This window comes from Lepidochelys olivacea (assembly GCF_965140295.1).
Source record: "Lepidochelys olivacea isolate rLepOli2 genome assembly, chromosome: 9".
Lineage (NCBI taxonomy): Eukaryota > Metazoa > Chordata > Testudines > Cheloniidae > Lepidochelys > Lepidochelys olivacea.
Window position 1 is genome coordinate 74,298,283 of NC_140419.1, and position 25,745 is coordinate 74,324,027.

Genomic DNA, 25,745 nt, shown 5'->3' on the forward strand with positions numbered 1-25,745 from the left:
CCTCTTATCCAAGAACTGAGCCAGCTTAATGTGGTTTAACATGTGAGATCTGATGGGATCACATCACAAATGGGAATTGATTGGGTGTCCTCTAGACTGAGTTTGTTTTCTAAATTTGAGGAATTAAAGTCTCTCTAAAAGAAGAAAAAATATATAGTTGATGGGGAAAAAAATTTAGCAACTATTCAGAAATACATTTACTTTGGCCCAATGATACAAGCTGCTCTAACCAGGAAAGTGGTGTGCAAAGAATGATCACAACTTGGCAGAGACCCTTTGGCAGTCTGAAAAAAAATCTCTTGAAGGGCAAATTCTCTTAATTCAAAAAAGTTGCAGAGATGTGCATACTGCAGCAAATAGAGGAAGCAGAAGCTAAAAATCTGCACAAAGACACATGGAAAGATGTATACTCGGTATGAAATAGAAAAGAGAGGAAAACAAGCAGAGAACTTTAAGACCGAGAAAAGCTAATTGCCTGATCAGGCTGCAGGGAGGAAAGACAGATGTTGGACTGCCCTTATTGTCCTTTTCCTCCCACACCTCCTGGCCAGCCATACTCTCCCTTTCCATACATCTCCTCTTCTCCGAGCCCTGAATCATCTTGCACACCCAAGACATCACTGCTCTCCCCTTCATGCCTAATGCTCCCAACATACTGGCATGTCTCCCAATTCACTTATCTTTGTGATAGAGTCTATCCCCTCCCCAAAGAAATTACAGGAGACAACACTGGGGACAGCCTCTGGTATCCCCTTCTGGGCAGAGAACACAGAGCTGGTACGACGGAAAGCAACTGCTCCCCGTAAATCAACTGAGTCTAGCTTCCCTGTGTCTTTCTTTTTCCAGTTTCAATGACTGATTTCAGTGATCCCAACAGCCTACTATGGCCATGAACCTGAGGCAGGGGAAATGTGAGTATTGTGATGATGATTTCCATTGTGACTACCCATCTGCTCAGGGGCTGTTGGTTTAAACGAAAGTAGTAGGTCACAAGGATAAGTAGGGGTAGGATGTAACTAAGGCAGAGCAAGGAGTGGAGGCTAAATTACCACTTTAGTGAAGGAAAGAAAGAGGAGGAGGAAGAAACATTTTTGTTTCTTCCCTGTCCCAAAGTGCTTTTTGAAATGGTGAATGAGGAGGAATATCTCCCAAACAGCGGCCCAGCAGTGTTCCATCTCCCTCCTGGGAAGTAATCAATTCTCTGCCTCCTGCTTTCCACAGGTCTCGCCTTGGCGCTGGCGTCATGAGCTGTTTCCGAATCCGCCCGGCAGAGCCCCGGGACTGTCCTGAAATCCTGCGCCTCATCAAAGTAAGAGAGGGACAGAAGTGTGCAGGCATCTTTCCCTCAGTCAGTGTCTTTCCAAGTTTCCTTTTTAAAGCTTACTACTATTTCCTGTGCTAGGCGTAAACCCCAGTGAGCATGTTTATTAGCTACTTGTGTTAATGTGCTGGTGGATAATGGTACATAAGATAAATTAGATAGATGTCTCAGACAGTTAGAAGTAGAAGCATGAGGTGTAGACGTAACTCTTGCCTATCCTCTCTGATACCCTGTCTTTTTGTTCCCCCAATCCATTTTCCCTTTTCACTCCATCCAAACCACATGACCACCTGCCCCCTTCATGTGTTTCTCTCGGTCCTGTTTCCCATCCTTCCTCCAAGCTGCACCCTCCCGATCCTGGTCTGCCATGCTTTAATCCTCTCTGCCTTCAGCTCCTTTCATTTCTTCCAAAAGACCATAAACCATAATCCTCCCTACAAGATAAGTGACCTGTTAATGAGACTGGGAAAAAAAAATCAAACTATAATCATGGAGCTACCAAGACATACAGCCCTATGCTAAACTTCACCCATTCACTCATACTGCTTTTCATTACATCTGGCCCCTTACAATGATTACTATGCTATATCTTTACACTGTAAACTCTGAGATAGGGGCCTCATCTCTAAACACCTAGCAGACTGTTGGCTCTGTACAAATACTGTAATCAATTATGATAAAGAATGGGAAGAAATTCAGTTTTCCCTGACAGGTAGACTATAGAGATGATGTTCGCTTATGTTGATATAGAAATTTGCTGAAATGTAAGTTGGCCGAAAAATCTATTTCCTAAAAATACACTTGATGATAGCTCGGCAAGGCCTGGTAAAATACGAGTAACGTGAAGTAAAGTGAGACAATTTAGAAAAGCAAGCTAGAGATAAGTTATGGCCTAAACCTAGGTCATGCTGTAAATGTATTTTGGTTCCAACTGGTTTTTACAAGTATTTTAGATAAATTGTTAATGTTTTGAACAATGCAATCTATATTGTTAGTTATGGGTATGGTATTTACGCAAATATTAATTAAAACAATGCTTCATGTTAACTAGCCAATGAGAAAGTAGAAAATATTTAATTATAGTAGTGGAAATACAGATATGGTAAAAGGTGGATTTAATGTTAATTAAGTGCCATTATTATAGTTGATTATGAAAAGGATAGCACACTATTTTTATATTAGAGGTGACCATCCTCCATCAAGGTTACAGAAAGGATTATGCCTCGTTTAGGAACTAATCACCCTAAATGCATCAATTCATTTTAGAATACAAGTATAAATGCATTGCAGGGTTATAACGTAATGCCTGTTTGCTTAACTATTTTATATTAAATAAAGTTTTTAATTTTATCACTCATTGTGCCATTCACAGTCCGCCCTTAAATTATATTTTCTGTAACCACCTTGGAGGCTTGAACCTTAAAGAATTCAGTTTGATTTTATTCTTTATTTTTAAATTACTAATTATGAACACATACATCAAAGGTTACATATGTGAGATTCATTAGTTGTTAGTCTCCCAAGGAGAGTAATAGAAACCTCATCACTTGGCATTTTAAAATGCAGACTGGATAAAGCCCTTAGGATGGAATTCACTTCTTCGCGGATGGCCTATACCAGCCCCTCTGTGCTGTCAATGTCCCATGTTAACCGAGTGTGTGAAGGCAAAGTGACTCAGAGGAGTCCTTCTCTATCTGCTGTATACCATGCAGATGGGCTCCATGACAACTCTAAACATACCAGAATAGAGAAGCAGCCTGGGGTTTGGGTGTGTCTCTTGGATCCACACTTATGTGGACCAGTAGATAGGACCAATTACCAGGTGCCAACAGATTGCACTGCAGCTCTGAGTCTTGCCCATGTGCTGGAGGTGATGATAGATTCCATGTCCTCAATCCTACACACCTAGCTCCCCCTAAAAAGCTTGTTTATTCACCTTCTGCATTGATCTTCTTTACAAGACTGCACAATGTACTCAATTTAATTCAGAGTTTGATTTTTTTTAACTGCCCTTCCTAAGATCTGTGCTTTATATATATTTATAAAATCTATACAGGTTTACCAATGCCATAAAAATATTTCTCAAATAAAATACCCAATGCCCACAAAAAATATGTTCCCCTGACTACTTCTCTGTTCCCCTTTCTTTTTGATCACTCCTGAACATGGTTATTCTACCTATGCTGCACAACAAACTGCCCTTCATTTCCTTCTCTGTGCCTTACTCCAGGATACCTGCAATTACCTCCCATATCTGGTCGGAAATGCCTGCACTCTCTTCACAGACCTCTTTAAAAGTCCTTTCAACATGTTGAAAGCTATGGTGTTCTTCTGACAGAAACATTAAAAAAAAAGGGGGGGGGAAAAGGAAGGGCAAAAGGGGCACTAACAAGAGTCCTGGTTAGCTTCAAACACAACCATCTTTCTTCTTGTTTCATACCATTTCCCATCCCTCAGTTGCACATTTTCTCACTAGATTGTAAACTATTTGGGACAGACCTTGTCTTCTTCCTCATATGTAAAGTTCCTAACACATTTTGGCTGATAAATAATTAGTAGTACTAATACTCTGGCTTTGGGCATGGAGTGATGAGTTTCACTTTAAGATTGTGGCAGGTCCTGACTGGTGCATTAAGAAATGAGAGCCTGCAATATCCCCACCCTCTTTGTGCCCCTCTGGAAGGGCTAGTCTCAGTTATTGTGGATAGAATTGGCCACTGTGGGAAGAGCTGAGGTGGGGACACAACCATGTCCCTGTCCCTTCCTACCAGTTGAGTTGACCCACTGTGAGTGCAAAAGCATATACTATCCCATTTCAAAGACCAGAGTAACTTCAACTTCAGTGTGTGATACCCCTTAGACACAGAAGGAGTTAGGTAGAATTCGCACAGTGACAACCACTGCACGATAGCCCAAGTACAATCCCCACAATGTGGCCAATGGCTTACAGGCACAATATGGCCCTTACTATTCATATTTCTCTCTTCTATCAGGCCTTTAAAGACATCCTCTTCTCCAGAGGTGATGTGTCTAAGACTTACATCTAGGGAAAAAAAAAACCTGATCTTGTTCCCAACTGAGTCCTCCAGTTGCCATTTTAACTTTTTGTATTTATTCCCTATCTTCCCTTTCTAGTTTTTGACTGCATCTCACCTGCAAGCCAGGGAGGATATTACATCACGTACCCACAAAACAATGAAGGGCTAGTAAGGTTAACATGCAAAGGAATGATATAACATTCCTCTATGCAAGAAATAAGGCCAGATACTTGTAGGCTAAGCTAATATGCTTCTACACCTGTTGGAACAGTAATCAGACTTATGAAGTCAGCGCAAGTGATACAGCAATCCTTCCCACAGATAAAAGTTTGCCACCTTTACAAAGTGTTCATTCCTCAATGGTCCAAGAGGAGAGTTTCCTAATCAGTTCTGAAATTCAGGTCTTCTGCAGGGGTAGCTAAAATACTGCCATCTTTTGGAGTTAATTTTCACTAATATGGCAGCAGGTTTCCGGAAAATACTGAGCCAGCCTTAACAGCAGCAATTTTTCATCATCATCATCTATAGAGTTCTGCTGATGTGATAAGACAGCATGCTACATCCTTCACAAAATACTTAGGAATGTTCTTTCTAACAACAAACAAAAAGTTCCACTAATCTGCTCAACTGCTAGTGATAACTGGGACCCCTGTATCGTGTTTCTATCCAACTTACTTCAAGACCGTTGAAGTCTTGGATGTAACTACTCTTTCCTTCCATTTACCTGTCTCACAAGTGTTGTGAAACATCATTAGTCAAAGGGACATCATCAAGTTAAAAAAAGTCACAAAGTTTTTACCACCTACATGCCGTAAAAGTGACACCTAAAGTTACTATAAAACAAACTAAAGAAAAATATTTTCTTTATTTTCCCAGGTAGTGTATAGTCAGTATCACTATTTCTTATATGTAGTTCTCCTGTTTGTTTATGTCTTTCAAACAAGGGAGATTTTGTTTAACAAAAAAATAAAAATGGAATTGTAAAATCACAAAAATTGGAAGGGGGATTTGGGATGGGGTACTCCATGAAACTGCTTCTCTTTTTAAAGCTGACTAGATTTCAAGTTGACATCCTTTAATAATAAAAAGTGCTTTACTATTCTGATAAAATGGTGCTATGTAAGTGTAAAAGTATTATTATGGTCAGATTGTGCTCAGTTTACAGGATAACACATATGCTGCAGTTTTTTTCATTTCCATAGTGAATTAGAACATAGCAGATATAGAACAATAGTTTCTGCCTACCTCATTTGCAGAGCTCATGGCAGGATTGGGGCCTAAGGTAGCATTTTGCATCGAAATCCAAGTGTAGCCTAAACATTAATATTTTGCATAGTATTCTGTAAAGACTGCAACTATTGATGAAACCTCAAACTCCAATTTGTTCATCTGACAGGAACTAGCCGCATATGAAAATATGCCAAATGCAGTAAAACTAACAGAAAAAGGTAAGATTATACTCTAAATAAAAACACCTATGGAAACCCATACATTATACAGTAGAACACCAGAGTTACGAACACTAGAGTTACGAACTGACCGGTCAATCACAGACCTCATTTGGAATTAGAAGTACACAATAAGGCAGCAGCAGAGAAACATGCCCCCCCTCAAAAAAAAAAAAAACAACAAAACCCAACAGTACTGGGTTAAACGTAAACTACTAAAAAAAAAATAAAGGGAAAGTTTAAAAAAAGATTTGTCAGGGTAAGGAAACTGTTTTTGTGCTTGTTTCAATTCAAATTAAGATTTAGCTGCATTTTTTTCTTCTCCATAGTAAAGTTTCAAAGCTGTAGTAAGTCAAAAGTTCAGTTGTGAACTTTTGAAAGAACCACCATAACATTTTGTTCAGAGTTATGAACATTTCAGAGTTACAAACAACCTCCATTCCCAATGTGTACGTAATTCTGAAGTTTGACTGTATATAAAACAACTATGTACTGTATATTTCTGAAAGATTATGATGAATATTGCTGTTGGAGGCAAAGTGTTATAGTAGTTAGGACAGACAGAAAAAACTAAGTTCTATTCCCATCTCTGCCATTAGCTTACTGCTACTTGCAGTTACACTTAGGCTATGTCTACACTAATACCTATGTTGGCAAAACTTATGTCACACAGGGGTGTTAATATTCCACCCTACTTGAGCGACATAAGTTACGCTGACATAAGCCCAAGTGTGCACAGCGCTACGTTGCTAGGAGAGTTTCTTCCGCTGACATAGCTACCGCCACTCATTGGGGGTGGGTTAATTTTGTCAACGGGGCATAATTATGTCTCCCGTGGGCATAGAGCGGCTACATGAGAAATCTTACAGCAGTGCAGCTGCATCGATACAGCTGTGCCACTGTAAGCTCTCTACTGTAGACACAGCCGTAGTCACACAGTCTGTCTCCTCATCTGTTAATGGAGAAAAACACTTACCTCATTTAAAAGCTGCAAGATCTTCAGCTGCAAGATTCTTAAAAGTGCTGCATAAGTGTAAAGTATTTTATCCCTTCCATGTACTTTTCTTTTTGCAATTGGCTTTGTTTCCCCTGTCTGGTTCCATACTGAATTTGTACCAAGAGAACTGGAAATAAAAATTGAATGCTAACTTTTAAAACACAGAAATTTAAGTTTTATGTTATGTGACAAATGGCATTTCTTCATCTGCCTCAGCCTAGTTATTTCTGGCCTTGATTAAAGGAGAGGACAGCAAACTAGGGTCCTGATCTTGTAGCCTTTACTCATGTGAGGAGTTCTACTGAAGTAAGCAGGAGTACTCATATGAGCAAGGGTTGCAGGATTGTTAACACTAGTTTAGGAAAATATCTTCCAACTTAGTTGCTAACTGAAACAGTAGGTGAAATAGTCAAACTACTTTTAAAGCTCCAGTTCCAGGTCAGAAGTGAAGTGCAAAAATTGAGTTTTTATATTTAACACTTTACTGCTCTAAACAAACTACCCCAAACCATGACCCTTTAATGTTTCTTTGAAGCACTGTTGCAGCAGAATTGGAACTGCTCATCGTGGGCCTGATCCAAAGTTCACTGAAGTCAACAGAAAGAATCCTATTGCCTTCAATAGGTTTTGGATCAGGCCTCATGGAAGGGCCAGTTCAGCTGTAAATTATAGTTTCTCATATGTATGTTTTGATAGTCCAAGAGCAGACACATGTTAGTACTTCCCACCCCAAATATTGATGTTTGAACATTTTCCATTTCATAACCTTAAATTTTTCTTTAGCTTTATGCTTTTTTATTAAAGATTTTTACAAATACAATCTAGTGCATTAATATCTTGACTCATGCTCCTAAATAGCTTCTATTCTCACCCTACCATACCTATTTCTTTCTTCTCTTATTCCAAGCTACCCCTTTTGAACACTCCATGCATTTTTCCGGAAAAGGCTGATGGACTGTAATTGTACAGCCAGCAGTAACTATTTCCAAGTACTCCCTCAGATGGAAAGCTACTTTACAAATATTCTTATTTACTATTTTTTTTTAATGTGGTAAGCCTGCCATTAACTTACAGGTTTTAATTTTAATTTTAGATTTGCTTGAAGATGGCTTTGGAGAACATCCTTTCTACCACTGTCTAATAGCAGAAGTGCCAAAGGAGGGAAAAACAGGAAGTAAGCTAAACATGTTTTAAATATTTATCAATTGATTACCTCTAGCAATCCCTGATTACACAAAGAGTGACATAAGGGATAACAATACTGAGACAGCTGAGGCTGCCTATGGACCCTTAGCTGACCACAGCAAGGGAACTTCATGGATTTTTCTTCTAGATATTTTAATAAAAAGTTCACTGCCATCAATGGATGAATGAACAGAGACTGAATTATCTTCTCTATCTAAAAGGTGTTCCCTGCCTGTCATAGCTGAGGCACACTGGTGATGTGATGTTCATCCACAATCCACATTCCACTTTGTTGGTCTTTAGAGATTGACAAGAGTGCCAGTTAGTGGTACTAATTCTGTGGATGTGATCAAATGGTAATAGAGATTAGAGTATTGTTAGTAAGGCAAATGAATTTAATCTGAAACCTGTTCCTTATGAAGAACCCCTTCACCCAGTACCTCCATTACCTTTGATAATACATTCTGCCTTCTTGATTACACCTTAGTATCAGTAAGTATCTGAAGTTTCCTTCCTAGTTTCTCAGATTTTAGAAGTGCCTTCTGCGTGAAAAATACCCAAGACTTTTAAAAAATCCTGCAGTTTGGAGTGCATGCCTTTCGATACTATTAAAACAAATAATGGCTTTGTGGTGCTTGTTTGGTCTGAAATCTATGTTTGTTGCATTTTAACATGATTCAGTATGCAGGGATTTTCACTGAGAGCTATCTGAGTTTATATCAAAAGTTTCCTTTAAAAGGTTGAAGGATAGCTATAAAGAATTGTATTGATATACTTTACATAAGCTAGCCAGGTTTCAGAGCAGCAGCCATGTTAGTCTGTATTCGCAAAAAGAAAAGGAGTACTTGTGGCACCTTAGAGACTAAAACTTATTGGAGCAAAAAATTTCATGAGCTACAGCTCACTTCAATGGATGCATTCAGTGGAAAATACAGTGGGGAGATTTATATACATAGAGAACATGAAACAGTGGGTGTTACCATACACACTGTAACAAGAGAGAGTGATCACTTAAGGTGAGCTATTACCAGGAGAGCAGGGGGGAAAAAAACTTTTGTAGTGATAATCAAGGTGGGCCATTTCCAGCAGTTGACAAGAACTTCTGAGGAACAGTGGGGAGTGGAGTGGGGAGGGAATAAACATGGGAAAATTGTTTTACTTTGTGTAATGACCCATCCGCTCCCAGTCTCTATTCAAGCCTAAGTTAATTGTATCCAGTTTGCAAATTAATTCCAATTCAGCAGTCTCTAGTTGGAGTCTGTTTTTGAAGTTTTTTTGTTGAAGAATTGCAACTTTTAGGTCTGTAATGGAGTGACCAAAGAGATTGAAGTGTTCTCCAACTGGTTTTTGAATGTTATAATTCTTAACGTCTGATTTGTGTCCATTTATTCTTTTACGTAAAGACTGTCCAGTTTGACCAATGTACATGGCAGAGGGGCATTGCTGGCACATGATGGCATATATCATATTGGTAGATGTGCAGGTGAACGAGCCTCTGATAGTGTGGCTGATGTGATTAGGCCCTATGATGGCGTCCCCTGAATAGATATGTGGACACAGTTGGCAACGGGCTTTGTTGCAAAGATAGGTTCCTGGGTTAGTGGTTCTGTTGTGTGGTTGCTGGTGAGTATTTGCTTCAGGTTGGGGAGCTGTCTGTAAGCAAGGACTGGCCTGTCTCCCAAGATCTGTGAGAGTGATGGGTCATCCTTCAGGATAGGTTGTAGATCCTTGATGATGCGTTGGAGAGGTTTTAGTTGGGGGCTGAAGGTGATGGCTAGTGGCATTCTGTTATTTTCTTTGTTGGGCCTGTCCTGTAGTAGGTGACTTCTGGGTACTCTTCTGGCTTTGTCAATCTGTTTCTTCACTTCAGCAGGTGGGTACTGTAGTTGTAAGAATGCTTGATAGAGATCTTGTAGGTGTTTGTCTCTGTCTGAAGGGTTGGAGCAAATGCGGTTGTATCGTAGAGCTTGGCTGTAGACAATGGATCATGTGGTGTGGTCAGGGTGAAAGCTGGAGGCATGTAGGTAGGAATAGCGGTCAGTAGGTTTCTGGTATAGGGTGGTGTTTATGTGACCATCGCTTGTTAGCACCGTAGTGTGCAGGAAGTGGATCTCTTGTGTGGACTGCTCCAGGCTGAGGTTGATGGTGGGATGGAAACTGTTGAAATCATGGTGGAATTCCTTAAAGGGTTCTTTTCCATGGGTCCAGATGATGAAGATGTCATCAATGTAGCGCAAGTAGAGTAAGGGTATTAGGGGATGAGAGCTGAGGAAGCGTTGTTCTAAGTCAGCCATAAAAATGTTGGCATACTGTGGTGCCATGCGGGTACCAATAGCAGTGCCGCTGATTTGAAGGTATACATTGTCCCCAAATGTGAAAAAGTTATGGGTGAGGACAAAGTCACAAAGTTCAGCCACCAGGTTTGCCGTGACATTATCGGGGATACTGTTCCTGACGGCTTGTAGTCCATCTTTGTGTGTTGGTGTAGAGGGCTTCTACATCCATAGTGGCCAGGATGGTGTTTTCAGGAAGATCACTGATGGATTGTACTTTCCTCAGGAAGTCAATGGTGTCTCGAAGGTAGCTGGGAGTGCTGGTAGCGTAGGGCCTGAGGAGGGAGTCTAGATAGCCAGATAATCCTGCTATCAGGGTGCCAATGCCTGAGATGATGGGGCGTCCAGGATTTCCAGGTTTATGGATCTTGGGTAGCAGATAGAATACCCCAGGTCGGGGTTCCAGGGGTGTGTCTGTGCGGATTTGTTCTTCTGCTTTTCAGGGAGTTTCCTGAGCAAATGGTGTAGTTTCTTTTGGTAACCCTCAGTGGGATCAGAGGGTAATGGCTTGTAGAAAGTGGTGTTGGAGAGCTGCCTAGCAGCCTCTTGTTCATATTCCGACCTATTCATGATGATGACAGCACCTCCTTTGTCAGCCTTTTTGATTAAGATGTCAGAGTTGTTTCTGAGACTGTGGATGGCATTATGTTCTGCACGGCTGCAGTTATGGGGAAAGTGATGCTGCTTTTCCACAATTTCAGCCTGTGCACGTCAGCGGAAGCACTCTATGTAGAAGTCCAGTCTGTTGTTTCGACCTTTGGGAGGAGACCACCCAGAATCCCCCTTTTTGTAGTCTTGGTAGGAAGCTCTCTGTGGGTTAGTATGTTGTTCAGAGGTGTGTTGGAAATATTCTTTGAGTCGGAGGCGTCGAAAATAGGATTCCAGGTCACCACAGAACTGTATCATGTACTTGGGTGGAGGGGCAGAAGGCGAGGCCCCGAGATGGGACAGATTCTTCTGCTGGGCTAAGAGTATAGTTGGATAGATTAACAATATTGCTGGGTGGGTTAAGGGAACCACTGTTGTGGCCCCTTGTGGCATGTAATAGTTTAGAGAGTTTAGTGTCCTTTTTCTTTTGTAGAGAAGCAAAGTGTGTGTTCCTGAAGCAAATACTCACCAGCAACCACACAACAGAACCACTAACCCAGGAACCTATCTTTGCAACAAAGCCCGTTGCCAACTGTGTCCACATATCTATTCAGGGGATGCCATCATAGGGCCTGATCACATCAGCCACACTATCAGAGGCTCGTTCATCTGCACATCTACCAATGTGATATATGCCATCATGTGCCAGCAATGCCCCTCTGCCATGTACATTGGCCAAACTGGATAGTCTCTATGTAAAAGAATAAATGGACACAAATCAGACGTCAAGAGTTATAAACATTCAAAAACCAGTTGGAGAACACTTCAATCTCTTTGGTCAGTCCATTACAGACCTAAAAGTTGCAATTCTTCAACAAAAAAAACTTCAAAAACAGACTCCAACTAGAGACTGCTGAATTGGAATTAATTTGCAAACTGGATACAATTAACTTAGGCTTGAATAGAGACTGGGAGTGAATGGGTCATTACACAAAGTAAAACGATTTCCCCATGTTTATTCCCTCCCCACTGTTCCTCAGAAGTTCTTGTCAACTGCTGGAAATGGCCCATCTTGATTATCACTACAAAAGGTTTTTCCACCCCCCGGCCCCGCCTCTCCTGCTGGTAATAGCTCACCTTAAGTGATCACTCTCTCTTGTTACAGTGTGTATGGTAACACCCACTGTTTCATGTTCTCTATGTATATAAATCTCCCCACTGTATTTTCCACTGAATGCATCCGATGAAGTGAGCTGTAGCTCACGAAAACTTATGCTCAAATAAATTTGTTAGTCTCTAAAGGTGCCACAAGTACTCTTTTTCTTTAAGCTAGCCAGTTATTTCACTTTTTATGTTCTTTCTTTTCAGGTAGTTGCATTGTAGGCTATGCTATGTATTACTTTACATATGACCCTTGGATCGGCAAGTTACTTTACCTGGAAGACTTCTATGTCATGGAACCGTATAGAGGTAACAAACAAGCTCGTTAACAAGCCTCACTCTTGATAAAAAAAAAACAAATAATTACTCGTTTACTCTTTCAGTATGAATTAGCTTCCAGCTTTCTCTTTCAATACCTCTAGGCAATATAGTTCTGTAAATAAATATCCTGCAAGTTTTATAAGGGAACAAAGCATGAATGTGTTTCCAACCGTTAGAGGACTTTGTCTTCTGAAACATAATATACTTGAATACTATTATTAATACATTCTGTGCATGATTCTGAGAACTCTTCAAAGAAATTATGTTGCAGAATTTTTAAACTTTTAAGGTGAAGCTAATATTGTTTTCTAATGTCAGTGAAAAAAGTATATTTTAATTTCTTATGTTTAAAAGTAAATTTTAATGCCTTTAAATTTAATGTAATAAAAGGATTAAGAGCTTGACCTGCAATAGAAGTGATATTGACACAAAATATAAAATAATTAACTTTTTAAAAAATTTCTCATGCTATCCCTTTATTTCAAGTACTTATGAAAGTGCTAAAATATATCACAATTACTCACAAATAAAAAAAATCAACAAATTTAAACAAATTCCAAAATTTCATAGAAGTACAAGTAATATCAAATGAAAATATTTTATGCAATAGTTTAAAAGTAGTACTACTTCACTGTAAATCAACATTTCCTTATGATCCAGTCAAAACACACATAGCTTAGTTCAATATATTTATATTATATATATTAAATATAAAATTATGATACAAAAATGTATATTTGCTCATTTCCAATGACATTTATTAGAAAAGTAATTCTATTTTCAATATAAAAGTTAAATTAATTTGAATTTCCAGTTAAGTATTTTAAAATGTCCAACTACAATTTCATAAAAATATATCTTGCTATGAAACTGTGTGTGTGTACTGATATTTTTAATGTTTGCACTATTTAATAGGCTTGGGCATTGGCTCGGAAATCTTAAAGAGATTAAGCCAGGTATGTATCATTTAAAACAAAGACTTACAAACACTACATAATTTAAATGGTCATCTCCCTCATTTTATGACCTATGACAGTGTAAGATTTTGATTCACAAAGTCACTGTAGAGTATGCTTACTACATATGATCAATTAATGTAACACAAACATGTAGACTTGTTTTCATATATATTTTTTTTCCTGCCAATGCAAGTCTGTTCTCAGCAAAATTTTATCAAGTGATTTTTTTGTTTGGTCTAGTGGTAAATGGACTCTTAAAGCAGTAGGACTTCTACATCTTCCACAGGGAGATTTTCCCTTAACTAAATAGACTCTCACAGTTCAGTTAGGACAAGCCTTCTGATATTTTGCTTAAGTTTCCCTATGCTCAATTTCACACTGTTATATACCCTGTTGTACCTCTTTAGGAGCACACTAAGTAATTCTTCTCTGGCCTTCATACTTACTTTCAAATAATGAGGGGAAAAATCTTACCCCCTGCTCAGTGTGTAAAAAGGTCCCAGTAGGCAGCAGAGCTTGTGTGATTATGCTGGAATACAAGAAGCCCTTCAAGGCGTCTCCATTTATTGTGTTCCAATGACCTGGTCTGCAGAACAAGAGGGGTCTTAGATATGTGTCTAATGAGCAGACTAGGCAGAGTTTAATGGGTAAACTAAGCACCCCTGTGGAAATCAGAAGAGCAGCTGCAGCTTTCCCATTGTAGTAATAGATGTGGATATGCTCCAAGGCTTATGTTGGAATATGTCCCTACACTAACTAGGAGCAAGCCTCCCAGCTTGGGTAGACATGCTTGTGCTAGTGGGGCTTGCACTACCATGTTAAAAATAGGTGTGTGAATGTTACAGCACCAATGGAGGCACGGGCTAGCCATGAGAGCTCAAGCGACTAGCCTGAGCCTTCACCAGTGCTGCAACATCCACACAGCTATTTTTAGCACACTAGCACAAGCCCTTCTAATACAAATCTGCCTATGCTGGCTGGGAGACTTGCTCCAAGCTGTCATGTAGACATACCCTTGGAGTTGCCATCCCTGGCCACCTGAGAATCCCTCTGCCAAGCCCATATACTAGTGTATTGCAGAGTTTCCAGGAATTGGACCATAGACTAGTTACACTGCCTTTTTTCCCTCAGTTTAACTAAGAGTGATCTAATCTAGCAGACTACTCACTTGTTGGTCCTGTGAATGTCACGATGACAAAAGAGGGTAAGGCATCTCTGCGGAGAATTTTGGCTCAAACTGTTGCTATTTTCTTGAGTTCATCACTATAACATGTGCAAAAAGGCACTAGCTTGTTAGAGAACATGAACTGCTCTGGCATCTACTGTGTGTGCAGTGGCCTTTTGCAATGGTACCACTGGCCCTTTTCATAGATTGCTCTTTCTATTTGTAGATGAGTATCTGAACTAGTATTGGAGAAGGCATCCCAAAATAATACCTTGCAAGTAATACAGAATGTTTACTTTTCAACAGATAGCAATCAAAACAAACTGTAGCTGCATGCATTTCCTTGTAGTCATTTGGAACAAGCCATCTATAGAGTACTATATGAGACGTGGAGCTTTAGACCTTTCCACTGAAGAGGGCTGGCATCTCTTCAGATTTAACAAAGAGAATCTTCTCAGAATGGCATCTGGAGAATGAAGGAAGTTCCCATTCACCATTCCAAGATTTGTGAGAGATTAGATTTTTAATCTGCAATCAGTTTGTTCTGCTTTTGGTTTGGCACAATACAACATCTGCTGCTTACACCCTGAAGTTCTAGTTTGTTATTCATTGAACAAGATTAATCAAGTTTATGTAACTTCTCTGTTTTATGACCAGAAGCCTTTATTACTATTAGGTACTATTAGATTTACTAAAGTTTCTTTCATTGGTTTGTTACATAGCTGGACACTATTCAAAGAGACCCCATGTTTCATCTCCCCACCTCACATTAAATATAAATAAGCCTGTGATACAATGCATACAGTACAGTAACACTTTAACAAATAGATGTATATGTTAAAGTGATCCTGCCTGCTACAAAAACAAGTCTTATGTTACTAACCTTTTCCATGATGTGACATTATCAGTTTGATGAATGATTGTGTCCTCATCTTTCAGGCAGGTAATAGCCAATCAGAATTAGAATTTTTCACCCAGTTCTTCCTCATCTGGGGGGTGCAAGTAGGCATCCCCTGTTAATGAGCAATGTAGCCAGAGAACATGATCACCATCTAAGCTAGTCACTTTGTCTGAAACTGGTCATTCACTGTGGCATTCATGGTTGGTTTTCATACTGGTGCTGCTACATCACAGAGAGCAAGGCGAGAGACATTTTTTTTCTTGTGATGCTGGTGCTACCATTAACGAATGATGAATGGATCCAGTTACCAAGGAGGAAGGAGTAACTAAGGAGAAGTTAAGATAGACTAGGCTAAAGTGACAAGAGGAGAAGATAATCATGAAGAGCCTATTAAGATGAGCAAACCTCCTGAAGGTAACCTTTTAGAAACTGCTGAGGAAGGACCACTATGGGAACTTGACGATCGAAGGCTTCTTCAGCAGACGCAACTCCAGCCAGTACTGTCTCAAACAAGTAGCAGCATGAAAAAGTTCCTCAACTAAGGCCTCCCGCAACTCTGCCCAGGACATGGCCACAGTTAGGATACAGTGAACTCAAAGCTCCTCTGGGGTAAGAAGTGAGGCATGGAAGGGAGCTGAAGTGCTGCATGCAAGTTTGGATCCTACAGAAAAATATATATTTACATACCTTCTCCTCTTTATGAGCCCCTCCAAACAGCATGAATGGAGACCTGGACTTGGGGAATATTTTAGATAAGGTAATGCATATCTCAAACTCTAGGGAGATCCAGGTACTGCCACCACACCAAGTCTTGGAGTCATGGCAGAAGTTGGGAAGCAAGATCTCATTGCTAAGGATGAAGGCTGAGAGGCCATCTTGAAGAGAAAACTGGGGTACATCCAGAGAACGTTTCCCCCTGCAGAAGATTACATATGAGGGATTGCAAGCTACGGCTGCAAGTTTCCTGACTCTTTGGGCTGAGAGCATGACAACCATAAAGGCCACTTTCCTTGTCAGGAAGACCATTCAGAATGGTAAAGATATGTTCCAACAGGTCAGAGTAGATGATCTATGGAGGGGAACTGCAGACTTTAAAGTAAGAGACTGCTTTCAGGAAACTGGCTAACACAGGGTGGGACCCCACTGGGAACCCTTTGATGGAACTTCTGAGGACACTACAGGAGGAGGCCTGGACCCTAGGGCAGCGAGTAGAGAACCTTTTGTCAAACCCATTCTGAAATAATTTCTGATTGGAAGGGATATTGGATTTCCTGGTCAAGTTTCCATTGGATATGCAATACTAGGAAAAAGATAGACCACACAGCTATAAGCAGACATACCACTCTTCTTTCAGGAATAGATGAGGCAACACAAAACCAGTCGGAAATCCCTAGCTTTGAGGAGCCATCTCAGCCACTCCGTGGCTATGACAACAGGAAGACATTGATCTCTTTCTGCTTTTTCCCCTTTTACCTAATTCTACAAAACACTTAAATAATTCTTTTACAATTGGATAATGCATTGAATTTAGTAGGAAAGACAACTTAGTTTATTTTAAAATAAGATTTGTAGAGAAAAGGCAATCTGTAATCCTTTGTGTTAGCTTCACACTTTTTCATAATCAAAAGGATTAAGAAGCGAATGAATGATGGTGAATTGTGTAGGATCCAAATGCAGATTCTTTCCTCATAAGCCATTGATTTGATTCAGGGTAAACTTTCAAAGTGTCTTTTTTGTGAGTGTTACATGGTACCTGGGGACATAAGCATATGACTCCCAGTGACACTAATGGATATCTTGCAGCTAAATCACTATCTCTTTAAAAATTTAACTCTAAGTTTCACATAGAAAATTGAACTGCATTTCTTGCACTCTTCTAATCTATTATTTCCCTCAGTTAGGTGAGATTCAATTTCAGAAGACCAAGAATAATATATATCTTGTATCATCCCACTGATGTAGACTCTTAGGGCCTGAGAATGCAAAGACACATGAATAACTTTATGACTTTGAGTAGTCCCAATAAATTCATCTGATCCTTGCCTAGCCAGATATTGAAATCACTACACTTTCATGTTGGATTCAGTGGGAATACTCATGGTTTGTAAGTTATGCACACAAAACAGCTTGCAGGATTGAGACCTTAGTCACTTAACAGGAACTCAGTATTTTAGGTATTTTTGTTTTCTTTACTGAAACAGCCATGTTGTTTGTTTAAAAAGAGGCTGCTATCCACAGGCACAAATTACTTTTCACATTTTTTTAAAACTATATGTTGATATAGTTGCTGTGACGTTGCCATAACTACTAATAACTAGTTCAAGAGGCAAAGAATTGTGTATATGTTCTGCTCCAAAAATGATAGCAATAGCGGTATTGTGCCAGAACATGCTATTCTTCAAAAGTCAAACAAACAGTCCTTAAAAAGGATTTCCAGTTTGTCTCAAATCACTTTATGTCATGTCAAAATTTTATCAGAATGAAAAATTCACTCTAAATATTTGCTCATTCTTATGTTCACAGAAATCCCATTGAAGGCAATGGGCTCTGGGTATACATGCTTCAAGACAGACTCTGGACCTTGGTTTTATCCCTACTAACCTCCACAACTTTTTATTCTTTTTTTTAAGTTAAGCTATGAGAGCACTTTCATCCAATAGTATAACTGTCTCCTTTAACCTCTGTGTCACTAAAATGCCCAACTTTCCTGCCATAATTTGCTAATAAATTCCACATGAGCACAAACAGTACCAGTAACATGGGTTAGAGCTGATGGAGCTGAAAAGAAACTAAATAAACTATGTTATTAAAGGTTGACTGAAAACTAATGTGTGGTCTACAAGGGATGCTTTGAAGACTAGCTCCAATTTTTCCTTTTCATTTTAAATGGTTACTTTTAAATTAGGAAAGCTACACACATACAGAGCAAAATTTATTTTCTATTCTAGTTACCTTGGTGGAAGAGGTTAACAGCAGTGATTTTTACAAAAAGAGTTAGCTTACATAAATCTTAAAGCAACTGAAATTGAGAGAGTACAATTATCACAGCTGGTTTCTTTTATCTTATGAGCGCTCAGACTAATAAGATATTTGAGCCAACATAGATGCCAAATACTATCATTTGCCCATAACATTCCAGAGCTGGGAGTGAGTGAGAAGGGGGACAACAATCAAAAGATGACCAGATTTCTCTTTTACTGTCTTTGAACAACTAAGGACCTGAAGGACAGAAATACATTTACACTTTCAAACAGTCCCTTATAAAAGTGATTTATGTTTATTAACAACTTGACACTGACAATCTTGATACACCCCACTGCAAGCACATATTGAGAGAAATACAATTCTCAGTGTCAAACAGCTAATTATTATTCAAAGAAATGAAAATATTTAATTGCTTATAGGTAGTAAGAAACAATATACAATAAACAACAAGGACAAAGTAGATTGACTGTACATATTGGGATTTAAGAAAATACCTGATTAAATTATACCACATTTGGTACAATCATACATTGCATAATCCATTTTTCTTTGCTATTGTTAGTACTTCCCAATATTTGTAAATTGGTGCCTTAGCTTCTAGTACTGTACATATCCACATCCTCTGGGTTGGACTGACCATGGTCCATAAGTCTGGGGTCAAGCTTAAATTTTGTTGTCTTCGCTACATCTGTTAAAGATATTAAAATGAAATAAAATGATAATAAAGGCATAAAAGCTTTTTTTAAAAAAAGCTAATGCTTATTCAGAAGTTATACATACTGATAGTGTGAAAATTCAAGCATTATAATAAAGTACTCTACGGTTATAAATTAACTGTAAATTACATTGGTGGGAATAGTGCAGGGAAGTTGTTGCCGCGCAGTGAAAAGTCGCATCAAGTAAGAAAAACATTTGAAAGATCTACAACCTCTCACAAACTCATCACTAAATTGTTTTCACAATTAAAAAGTAATCTATTAAAAGCCTGATCATGGCATGCCCTGAGCACTGGCACAAGGGAGAAGGGGGTAGTGCGTAAGGCTCTCCTTTACACCATACTGTTGCTTCCTGGGTCAGCAGGCTCTGCAGAGCTGCTACATCCCTCCCTCCTGCAGGTGGGAAGTAATAAATGAGAAACTGGGAAGCAGGCAGAACCTTGACTCTCCCCCCAGCAGCACAGTTAGATCAGCACACTGTGCAGAGTATGCAGTGACAGGATCACAGTTTAGTACCTTTCCAGAGCAGTGGGGAGACAGAGAAGCAGATAGTGACTGAGTCACTATCTCCCTCACAGCTGGTCCAGGGGGCAAGCTGAACTCACTGCACCATACTATGAGCTAGATCACAGATGGATTATCTGGGCCTAAATTAGTGCAAATAAATTCACACCATTTGACTTTATTGGTGATTTCATACGTTTATTAAAATGTGGAGGCAACACACACAGTACAGGGAGGTGAGGCAAAGGGAATGCCTTGTATGAAGTGACTCTCCCAAACAATGTGTAGAGTTTATGGGAAGTGAACCCCATCCAGCCCCTCTGAGCCAAAAAGATAGAAATCTGTTGGCTCCACTGGGGACACGGAACGGCTTCCACCTGGAAATATGGTGACAAATAGGAAAAACTTTATTTTACCTTCTATAAGTATTTATGTTTAATATGAAAGGAGAAGTGGGGGCTGAAGGGACTGAGAAAGTTATGTATAAAGAGACCCAATAATTCCACAAACTAAAAAAGAAAAAATAAGGGAGCAACGGGATTAAAAAAAGGATTCATATGTTAAAGATTGTATAGCAGGAGATGTCACCCAGGGACATCCTGGTGCCAACTAACAGAGGGCACAGGGGTGCACAGGAGTACATAGATCCCATGGTTCCAAATCTCTACATAACAGTTCATCAAAGAGAGTCATGTAAAATCTCTACTGAAAGCTTATGTCACATTGATCACTGTAATCACTGTGGAATGTACGTACAGATAACATATAAAGACTTATGTATATATACACAAGCAAAGTTATGCTCTTAGGTATGCGAGTTGGGGCTGGTCACCAGAAGGCAATAAATAAGTTTCTTTCAGGCAGAGATGCTTATCTACCTGTCCGGCTTTATAGGATTGAGTATTGTATACTTCACAATGAAAGCCTATTTGCAGTCTGATCAAGGGAAGAAAAGTCTCCAGGGGAGATGCTAGACAGGAAAAAATAAGCAGCAGGGGATACCCTGTTTACAAGTGAAGACAATGGATCACTGGACATGTCTAGGGGTGCAGAGGTACACCCTATTATGCTTCACCTAGGCTGACAGTATATTTGCTTCATGAAAAAAGGATCACAACCAAGTCTGGCTGAAAAGACTTTAGGGTGACCTAAACTTGATTTGACAAGGGTGTGTTTTGTTAATTAAATCTAGGCTCTAGAATGCGTGTTAGGATTTTGTTTTATATGTAACCATTTCTCTCCAATAATGCTACTTGCTATCACTTGAATCTTTGCTCTTTGTTAAATAAATCTTGCTATCACTTAAATCTTTGCTCTTTGTCTTGTTTTTACCATAAACATATCTAAGTGCTGTGTGTTAAGCGGAGCTGTGATAGGGTATAACTGTTAAGCTGAGTGTACTGTTCCTTTCGGTAGCAGAGGGTCTGGGAATCCTGTAAGTGTCCACTGGGTCAGGGGATGGGCACGCCAGGGAGATGCTCGGAGGACTCAGAGGTTGGAGTGTGCCTACTGTTAACCTGTAAAGAAAGAGTGGGTCATGCAGAGGCCTGGAAGGCAGTGCTTGTGGTGTGAGAGGCTGAACCACAGGAGTCACAGACCAGGCTTCCTCACACTGAGGACAGCTGATAGCAACGTGCCTCAAAACCATGGGTATCCCTGCGAATGTAATGGGGATAAAAACAAACAACAAAAATACACTTTAATAGTAAGCCCCTAACATGTTATGTTTGGTTATATAAAGACAGATGGGCATGCATAAAAGGTGATTGGAGGATATTGGAAGAACTTAATATAATATTTTCAAATTAAAATTAATGTTATCAGTGGTAGGGGAAGCTCTGTTTTACTAGATAAGGCCAATACCACTTTTCGTGATTACTAGGGAAACTATTGTTACTGACAGAAGGACATGAAAATTTCACTTAAATGTCACTATATAGATTAAGTTGTTAATTAAGAGCACATTCAAAGATTTTTCATTATCAGCATGCCATGCAATGGATCCCTTATTGATCACTTAAGATGCATGAAAAGCAACACAGTAAAGAACTAGTGAAAATAAAATACAGTGCTTCACATACAAATTGTGTGTGCTTTGTCAATGCCCTGGGCTAGTACCTCTCAAACCTGTGGCCCCTAGACAGATGGCTAATCACCTGGTGCTGGATCTCCTCTTTGTTTCCAGCTGCTTTTACAGATACCTAGATTTCACACTACAGGAGAGCCAGGATGCCTGTAAAAGCAACTGGAAAAAAGGAGAAGCCACACTAGTTGCCTTCACAAGTAAGCTGATGCTATATGTGAGGAAACAGACGTTACCTTCAAGGAATATGATCCTTTAACAAAAGCAAATGCTGCAGTTTCCATAGAGAAGATGTGCAACTGACAGCAAGAAGGATCCATGTGATTGGGAATGGGAAGATAAGTGGTCCACAATACATATTCTTTATTGAGGTGTGGTCTACGGTATGGGATCCCCTATCACCTCTTTGGGCTCTTGATATAGCATACTAAATTGTATGAAGTTTACCACTCTAGGAAGCTAAATTTGACAGCTAGATTTCTAAAGCTAAATTTGACAGGCCTGCTAGAGTTGCTTTTTAAAAAAAGAATAATGAAAAATAATATTAAATAATTCACAATTCACTGCAGTTGATGCTAATTTGAGTTTCGTACCTGAGATGACATTTGGCACTTTTATTTCTGCTGGCAAAGGCACCAGACCTTTCGAACTCTGAATCTTCATTACAGGAGAATCTGTTACAGCAAGTGGTTTTGACTTAACCTCAGATTCAGGGGTTGTTTTATGAATCTCTGCACTTTTATCGTCTCTTACAGCTGGTTCTGGAACTTGTTGCAGGTGTGAACTAGGCTAAATTGCAAATGAACCAAACAAACAAAATAGAACAGTATTTATGTGTATGTTTATTACATTGTTGATAAAGGAAACTACAAAAGAGCTGTCACATTTTAATAAATGATTTCCAGATATTCATTCAGTGTGTACAAAGTTTCATAGTGGATACACAGAAATATGCCAGAAGAAATTAGTGTACTATATGCCTCAATTCACTTCATGTTAGATTCAAATAATTGACAATATTTCCTGATGATGTTGAGATTGTTTGCATAAAATAGGCACCACAATAAGGGGACAGAAGATGCATTTCCTTATACTATCAAGATACAAGGAACTTCAATTTGGACATATAGAAGCTTGTTTAATGGTTAATGAATACTACTACTAAGTTTTGATATACCTCTTTTTATCCAAGATATTCAAAAGACTTTACAAAAAAGGGTACAGGTCATTATCTCCTTTTACAGAAGGGAAAACTGAAGCACAGAACAAGGTTAAAGGAATAGGTGGATTTACAGGATAATTGTCAGCCTTATCAAAGTTATTAAGAGACTTGGAGTTTGAATTATCACTAACCACTTTGACCAAGATAACTAACAAACCTCCTGCAGATTATTCTTGATTAGTGATGAGCAACTGTTTAGTTTGGGGCAGGTCTACACTATGGGAGGGATCGACGCTCTGAGATTGATCCACTGGTGGTCGATTCATAGATATTTAGGTCAGAAGGGACCATTATGATCATCTAGTCTGACCTCCTGCACAACGCAGGCCACAGAATTTCACCCACCACTCCTACAAAAAAACCTTCACACCTATATCTGTGCTATTGAAGTCCTCAAATCGTAGTTTAAAGACTTCAAGGAGCAGAGAATCCTCCAGCAAGTGACCCGTGCCCCATGCTACAGAGGAAGGCGAAAAACCTCCAGGGCCTCTTGGGCTAGTAAAGACCCGCCAAATCGACTGCAGATCGCTCTCCAGTTGACCTCTGTACTCTACCCCAGATGAGAAGAGTAAGGTAAGTTGACAGGAGATTTTCTCCCATCGACCCCGCCCACAGTGCAGACCTCATGGTAACTCAACTTAAGGTATGTTGACTCCAGCTACGTTATTGACGTAGCTGGAGTTGCGTAGCATAGGTCGACTTACCACGGTAGTGTAGACATAGCCTAGGAAACAACTGATCTTATTTAGCAAACTCTGACAGTTTATAATTCTTCTTACCACCCAGTTCTTATTTCCCTAACAGTTTCTCATTATTCAACTGAAATAAAATACTCTTCAGTCAGAATTCTGCTCTTGGTTCTTAATGGAAATAAAACTGAGGATTAACAAAAATGTCAAAATATATCAGTGTTTTAATAGATATATCAAAATATTTGTTTGCTGGAGTAAACCGAAATGTTTAATTTCTAATCAATTAAACATTCAACTGTATTTCCATATAGTAATTCGATGCCTCACGGAAGTTGTAGTTTGGGCATCTTGTGCCTGCACTTTCTCCTACTGGCTTGACTCTCTAACCGTCTGAAGTGGGTTTTTTACCCACGAAAGCTTATGCCCAAATAAATCTGTTAGTCTTTAAGGTGCCACCAGACTTCTCGTTGTTTTTGTGGATACAGAGACTAACACGGCTACCCCCCTGATACTTGTTAACCAGACTACATCTCCCATGATGCAGTGTGGTCTCCTCCTTTGACTGAGCCATGTGGTGCACCAGCAGAAATATAGTCTGGACAGTGAGCTGGGTGCACTGCAGAAAATGGAGCACGAGATGTCCAAAACTATAAGTTTCCTGTGTCTGTGTTCTCATAGGGAAATGCAGTTTCATGTTGAACTGATTCAAAATGTTTTGTTTCTATCAAAAATGCTGAAATGAAATATTTCACCATTTCTGAATCAAAAATTTGTTTTGAACTTTTCATTTGTGAAAAATATTGCTTTCAACTTTTCATCCTAATTCAGGATTTTTTCTTTTTTTTTTTTTTAAATGTTGAAATATCAACATTTCCCTCAGGATAGAAATTCCAATTTTTGCTCACATCTAATTCTTTATTTATTATTATTATTATTATTAAGGTATACAGAAATATTCTCATAAGATTTTTTAAATTGTAAACTGGCATTCAGAACACGCATGTTTCCAAACTAGAGTAAGTCAAATTCACGAGTACCTGGAATCTTCAGAACCAATGGAAAAATCTGTATCTTTTTATTCACTAAAATGAAATGTCTTATTTATACTTTGTAATCACAATAAAATAGGTGTGTTCTCGCCAGCTGCCACTTGATTGCCATCCACATGCTAAAAAGCATCACATTTTTCATAAACTGGCAATCATGTTAACAATATCAACAGAGGTGCCAATAGGGTGACCAGACAGCAAGTGTGAAAAATCGGGACAGGGTGGAGGTGGGGGGTAATAGGTGCCTATATAAGACAAATCCCCAAATAGAGGGACGGTCCCTATAAAATTGGGACATCTGGTCACTCTAGGTGCCAAGGACTTATCCTGCAAACATTTACACATGTTCTTAACTATATTACCATGAGTAGTCCTACTGAAATCAATGAGGCCACTTATAGATAGAAAAGATAAGCATGTCTAAGTGTTTGCAGGTCCATGGCCTAAATAAGGAAAATTAACTATTTTCTTATGGTTGCATCTCCAGATCAATGAGGTGTATTAAAAAGGCAGTAGAGGGAAGCTCACCTAGCTGTTGTGCATGCTGAATATGTTGTATGAGTAAACAGATATCAAGGTCTATAAATCTGAGATTTGTCACAAACACTACAGTCAAACAAAATTTTTTTTAAAAAAATCACTCTGACTGTAAGCTCTTGGGGCAGGGACTGTCTTTTTGTTCTGTGTTTGTACAGCACCGGGCATAATGGAGTCCTGGTCCAGGACTGGGACTCCTAGGTTCTACAATAATACAAATAAATAACAATGGCAATAAAATATGAGGACCTTTGTGCCTCCTAACACACTTCATTGTGATATTAAATAATATCAACAAACACACCTGTATCTTTTTGCTTAAATTTGCATTTCAAAAATCAATCCAAGGTATTGAACTGAATGACTTAAGTGATCATTCCTTGGAAAAACCTACCTTGGTATCTTCTTTCTGTGTGAGTAGCACTTCTTTCATAGAGGAGTTTTTTGTCCATAGTGATCCTATTGCTTCATAGGTTTGATGGCTTGTGACATATACCTTTTTCCCTGTTATCTAATTTAATTAGTTAAAATGTATTATTT

The 25,745-nt window shown here is 39.1% G+C and overlaps 2 protein-coding genes across 2 annotated transcripts in view; one reads left to right on the top strand and one right to left on the bottom strand.

Moving 5' to 3' along the window:
- Positions 1-896: 896 nt before the first annotated feature.
- SATL1 (spermidine/spermine N1-acetyl transferase like 1) lies at positions 897-16,802 on the top strand. Its single transcript, XM_084639059.1, has 7 exons — positions 897-911; positions 1,222-1,309; positions 5,756-5,807; positions 7,898-7,978; positions 12,279-12,380; positions 13,308-13,348; positions 14,823-16,802. Coding segments are annotated over exons 1-7 (537 nt in total). The 5' UTR covers positions 897-909; the 3' UTR covers positions 14,994-16,802.
- Positions 16,803-18,336: 1,534 nt separating this feature from the next.
- Positions 18,337-25,745, bottom strand: part of APOOL (apolipoprotein O like) — a 48,147-nt gene continuing 40,738 nt past the window's right edge. The window contains exons 7-9 of the mRNA XM_084639058.1: positions 25,600-25,716; positions 22,299-22,494; positions 18,337-19,090 (exon numbers count right to left, since the gene is read on the bottom strand). Of these exons, the coding sequence (XP_084495184.1) occupies positions 18,993-19,090; positions 22,299-22,494; positions 25,600-25,716 (411 nt within the window). The 3' untranslated portion in view covers positions 18,337-18,992. The remainder of the gene's footprint in view (positions 19,091-22,298; positions 22,495-25,599; positions 25,717-25,745) is intronic.